The sequence below is a fragment of the Fragaria vesca genome, linkage group LG4 (assembly GCF_000184155.1).
Source record: "Fragaria vesca subsp. vesca linkage group LG4, FraVesHawaii_1.0, whole genome shotgun sequence".
NCBI classification, from domain to species: domain Eukaryota; kingdom Viridiplantae; phylum Streptophyta; class Magnoliopsida; order Rosales; family Rosaceae; genus Fragaria; species Fragaria vesca.
Genome location: NC_020494.1, coordinates 5,391,540 through 5,397,325, shown reverse-complemented (window position 1 = coordinate 5,397,325; position 5,786 = coordinate 5,391,540). Strand labels below are relative to the sequence as shown.

At 36.6% G+C, this 5,786-nt stretch overlaps 1 protein-coding gene and 1 non-coding gene across 2 annotated transcripts; one reads left to right on the top strand and one right to left on the bottom strand.

Annotated features, from left to right (window-relative positions):
* Positions 1 to 294: 294 nt before the first annotated feature.
* Positions 295 to 1,716, top strand: LOC101300817 (putative F-box/FBD/LRR-repeat protein At5g22670-like). The gene has a single exon (XM_004297920.1). The coding sequence runs from the start codon at positions 295 to 297 to the stop codon at positions 1,714 to 1,716; it is 1,422 nt and encodes a 473-aa protein (XP_004297968.1).
* A 530-nt stretch (positions 1,717 to 2,246) lies between these two features.
* LOC101294746 lies at positions 2,247 to 4,462 on the bottom strand. Its single transcript, XR_184436.1, has 5 exons — positions 4,264 to 4,462; positions 3,990 to 4,145; positions 3,056 to 3,340; positions 2,863 to 2,949; positions 2,247 to 2,519 (listed from the first exon to the last, which is right to left on the bottom strand). It is a non-coding gene; the product is annotated as an uncharacterized LOC101294746 (transcript).
* Between the last annotated feature and the right edge of the window lie 1,324 nt (positions 4,463 to 5,786).

The following is a 5,786-nucleotide window of genomic DNA, read 5'->3' as shown; positions in this document are numbered from 1 at the left end:
AAGCCAATATTTAATAAACATAAACAATGAACGCTGCTGACATGCATGAAGAACACACATAGAAACGCAAACTATAATTTATCGTCAAATTAGGAAGAAGAATCTTGATCCAATATCCTTACGAGTCCAGGAAAGCAGGACCCTTACTCAAATAAGGAAACCTAATTTAAATAGGAAGGTCTTAAACTCTTATATATACTAGGTATGGGTGCAATTACATCAGGAATAGATTTATTTGAGCCAACACCAAAACCAAAACCCTAGAAGATCGTCACACACTCATACTCAGGCGGAATGAAGAAAAGTGGAGATCTCAAACTTGCACATGAAGATCCAATATCACAACTCCAAGCTGTGGAAGTTGACAGGATCAGTGCACTACCGGATGAGATTCTCTGTCACATACTCTCTTCCCTTATCCCGTTATATTCTGTCCGGACCACCGTTTTGTCTAAGAGATGGAACAACTTGTGGACTGGTTGTATTACCAACCTTGATTTCAACATGTATGATTTCCGTTCATCATGGAGTAACTATCGCATTTTCGTCAGGTTCGTTGATCGGGTGTTGGCCTTACGCGACTCCTCAAAAGACATCACAAGATTTCGGGTTGCCTGGGCGTGTTGTGAAGATTTCTCTATTATTGATCGATGGATACAGGTCGCCGTCGAGGCTAATGTTGTTGAGCTTGATGTTGAATTTTGTGTGGAATGTTGTGATGGACCTAGCTATGTGTATCCTTTCGAAATGCCTCGATGTGTTTATACCTGCAAATCACTGGTGTCTTTGAAGGTGAAGTCAGATTATCTTACATATTATTCTCTTCCTAAGACAGGTTGTTGTTTCCCAAATCTCAAGTTCCTTCATTATATTTCTGGTTATGATTCCGACCGTGCCTCCGGGGAAAATCTTTTCCGCAGCTGCCCTGTACTCGAAGAGTTGACTATAGAAGCACATCATAAGAAACGTGTTTTAAATTTTAATATCTCTGCACCTGAATTGAGGACACTAACCAGCATCATTACACAAGAAGGTTATGAAGAACATGAATGTGATTCAGATTCTGAAGAAGAGGCCGCTGGAGAAGAAGAGTCGAGGAAAGAACCATGCAATTTCTTTATCAATGCCCCAAAACTTGAAAACCTTTGTGTTAAGGGAGAGGTTCTGTCAAAGTATATTTGGGAGAACTCAAACTCCTTAGTTCAAGCCAAAGTTCAACTGCAAGAGTTCCATGAAACTTCGGCTGACCTTGTTGCTGAGTTATTCGACAGAATTTCTAGCGTCAGATATATGACCATTTCTGCTCCTAATTTTGAACCTGAACCTTGTTTGCCCCAAGCTTTTAGTAAATTGATCAAGCTAGAGCTGGTTTTTTATGAACGGCCCTGCTGGAAATGGCTAGATGAGGTTCTTAACATATCGCCTAATCTAGAATCTCTTGTCTTGGACTTTGCAGAGATAGGAGGAGATTCCTTCCAACCACCAGAGTTTGTGCCTACTTACAGGAAATGGGAGGTGTTTAACACATCGCCTAGTCTAGAATCTGTTGTCATAGACTTTGCAAAGATAGGACATTCCTTCCAACCACCGGAGTTTGTGCCCTCTTGTTTGTCTTCACAGCTCAAGACTATCTCCATAAAGGGATTCAAAGGAACACCGAATGAGATTAACGTGGCAAAGTATTTGTTAAGCTATGGTGAAGTTCTACAAAGGTGATTGTTTCTTCTCCAAGTCGTTTCTGTATTGGTGATGCAGAGGAGAAAATTTTTATCCTTTGAAAAGGGTTCAAAGATATGTCAAGTTGATTTTATCGAAGAAGTGGATTCTGAGTTATCCTCTGAAAAGGGTTCAGAGACAAGGCGATTTGATTTTATCGAAGATGGGGATTCTATCGAAGATTATGATTCTGAGTCTGACTGAAAGGAGGCCAAATACATGTAAAAGGGTATAAATCCCTTCATCATACTATTTTTCTTCTTCTCATAGGTATGCAATCTTATTGACTAGTCAGTATGTAGGGTTGAAGACTGCAAGTTTTTTTTTTATACAAGTTATTATGTTTCTTTTTATACAAGTTATTCTGTACTTTTTATACAAGCTATTCAGTACACCAATATTATTTGGTCTCATGAACTATAGTCTATATACATAGAGATTACAAGAAGCTTTTATATGGATCCCTTTTATCCCTTTTATAATGCACTGTCATCTTCATTTTCTACGGGAGTTCAAAATGTCTCAAAAGTGCCAATGAACCTACATCTTGAAAAGAAGTACAAAATCCAAGCTCGAAATGAAGCTATATCTTCGACTAGGCAGTAGGTCTTAGTTATATAAAAAAACAAAATCCAACTCCTCAACCTATCTATATGAATGAAGAGAAATTGAGATGAACACCTCACTAAACATGTGTGGTTACTTAGCTAACTAACCTGACTAGTTCCATATCCCATGAAGCATAAGAACCAACATTGTTAGGGTCACCAATGTAATTGAGTTTACATGTGTTATCAAGCGACCTGTACATCAGAAAAAAAAAAAGGCAGAAAAAATGGATTCAGCATGACACAGTCAATATGAATAATTCAAACAGATACTTCAATCCCATTAATATAGCTGTTGGGAGTAGCATTCAACCGAAATTTATGAGAAAAATCAGCTCCTAAAAGTGGGTTATTTGTACTGCTTTCAATAAGTAAGTTTCCATCTTAAATATTTTATGATAGATTGATAGGTAAAAGACAGAAGTTAGCTCATATAATTCTATTAAGACAGAAGCTAAATTAAAAACAGAAGTGCCAAACGTTTTCCCCCTTACACTTAACAGTACAGTTAGTTTCTTTTCTTCACAACAATCCTTACCACTATCAGCCAATGCAGGTGTTGGAGGACTAGTAGATTTATTAGACACCGAAATCCCAAGGTTTGCACAATCGACTCCAATTGAACCTTAAATATAAAGTGTGAAACAGTCAGACATTCTCATCTGCATTTCTGCATACTCATTCATCATCATTAAAAGCATTTAAAAACTTTCAAGTTTATGTGCTCTTACATTCTTTAAGGCAAGGGAGGGTAGTCATATTGAGCAGATTATAATAACCTTCTCCACATTCACAATTGTATGACAATTTTGATGTCTTGTTGCAAGTTCCACCTCCACAATCCATCCAATAGCAAGCTATACAACCAATAATATATAATAAATAAGCTTATGTAGGAAAAGGAGAAAAAACACTCCGAGTATAAGAGTCAATATGATCAAAGATTGATGTGTTCGCCTTGTTTGATTTATCTGGAACTGGGGCTGGTGCTTTTTCACAGGAATAATCCAGATTACCTATAAAAATCCACAACAATATATCAGCAACCTCAGAATCATGATATTGGTTGGAAATCATGTAACATAATCAAAATGTTTGACTTATGCGTAGAATATCAAAGTTCAAGGAAAATTATAGTTGAGATCTTTTGACTTGTCGGTAAAGATATCAAAATCAAAGCTTTGCATTTAGAAGTGTATGCACATCTCATAAAGTAACATAAGATGACTGTGTGACTAAAATGCAGTCATGCACTAGCAAGTAAATTAAATTGGCATTTTTTATGAACAAATAGCGATTTGTCATGGTTAGATATATACTTCAATTTTACCCAAAATGTAAGTTGTTCTGCTGTTTATATTTCACTCCTCGTTACTTACTCTAGTTACCAATATACCAACACCAAAACTCCCTTACCCCCTTACCCCTAACCAGTTACCAATGACCACCAAAGAGTACTGACGTCAACCAAAGTACTAAACCAAGAAACCAACACTAAAAAGTATCAAGATTTTTGTTGCATCTGCTAGAGCTTTGTAGAATAATAACAAACACTCGCAGAAAAAAAAAAAAGGTTAGGAAGATATACTCGACTGATGTTACTAGATATAGTCCATTATCTACTTGTTTCTGAATTATGGAAAGAGAAAGATGTAGAAGCCTTACAATTGGGAATCACACAAGGTAGAAACTTAAAGTGATCAGTGCTGTTCTCAGTAGTCTGCTTCCACCCAGAATCACATTGACATTCGAAAAAGAAAGTGCTACTGCTTGAAGGCTTGCAAGTCCCTTTACCACATTCTATGTCTTTGCAGACATCATCTGTGATCAGAACCCGCCAATCCAAATGACCAAAGCGTCAGATAGTGGGATAAGAACAAAATTCATAGAAAGCCCAATAATTTACAAGCAGAAAAGAAAGAATGAGAAGGAAACAAACCCATGATTGGAGAAAAAACAGGAGCGAATATGTTGCCTAATGACTCGGCAGAGACTGATTCAAGAGGAAGAAACATGGCAAGTAAAACACAGATAAAGGGGAAAGCCATATGCTTCAAGTCTCAAACTTTGCTATACTAATAAGACGAGGAAGAACAGAAGCTATAGCTGGAAATATGAGTTGGAGAGAATGGAAGGAAGGGCGGTGAGGTAGTTGCCTGTGATTTAAAATTGGACGACCTGTGGATGAGATATTAACTTTCAAGGGGAATGCTCCGAAGTACTAGTTAAGATTTGCTATGACGTGGGTAGTTGGAAGTTGGGTTTTGACGTGGGTAGTTGGAAGTTGGGTTTTGTACATGTTATGTTGTACGTTTTATACATGCATTTTTGGATTGAAGCAAGCAACAATAAGAATTTTAACGTTTCAAAAATTAAGAATAAAGCAAGTATTTCAAATACCAATTTGGTCTAAAATATGTAAACATGTGGATTAGGATTTTTTATTTATATGGAAATGATCATACAAGTAATCGAGTGTTTTTTTTTTGTAAAATTATAACTGTTGAAACTATCGAATACTTGTTCTACCATTCTACTAATTTAATTAGCTCCTAAATTATAACCATGCTCTTCCTCCTCCTCCTCCTCCTCCTCCCTCCTCTTCCTTGATCTTCCTCCTCCTAACTATGTGGCAATAATGTATTCTGGCAACGATACACCAGTAGTGAATAGATTTTCCAGAACAAAGGCCATGGATTCCTATTAAGTATTTGAATTTGGATAAGCTAGCTAGCTGGCTGCTCTTCCTTGTAATAATACACAAGAACAGATAACGGATCATGCATCTACTAGCTAACTAGTACGTCTATATATGTATCTGCGGTTTGCAGATCGACGTCTTTAAAGTTTTCTTTTCTTTTCGTCATACAGGAATTATTAGAAGTCATATATGATGTACTTGGAAAAGCCCGAAGAAAATAAAATGCATGGGCTGATCCCTCTTGTAGTCTTGTAGATGAAGATAGATATTATTACCCAAAAAAAGATGAAGATAGATATGACGAAACCAACCCAGCTGGTATTAGTGATCACTAGCTAGCTCGCTCACTATATTCAGCTGGGGAGCTAGCTAAGCACATACGTACGTGAATGATCATATATTTAAACCCTAAACCTACGGACTCGGTCATGACAATACTCAGAAGGCTCTTTATGGTCACGTACTCAAATTTTAGATAAATATAGAGATCAGAAAGTTATTTGTTACGTATAGACCTTAATTCCGTACCAACATATGATCTAAAAGTGTGAATGGTTAAGATGATCTAAAGGATTTAAAGGATGAGAAAATATGATCTGTTCGACAGGAACCGTTCATGTAATTCACAATTTTGAATACCTTAATGATTATCAATTTGGCTAAAATTTTGTAAAGATGATCTACTCATATATACCTAAAAGATGAATGGTTGAGATGAGAAAATATGATCGAAAAGTATGTCAATTAAGGAAATCCGTACC

Excerpts from the sequence above, each read along its gene's own strand:
- LOC101300817 (XM_004297920.1), top strand. The coding sequence starts at position 295 with ATGAAGAAAAGTGGAGATCTCAAACTTGCACATGAAGATCCAATATCA.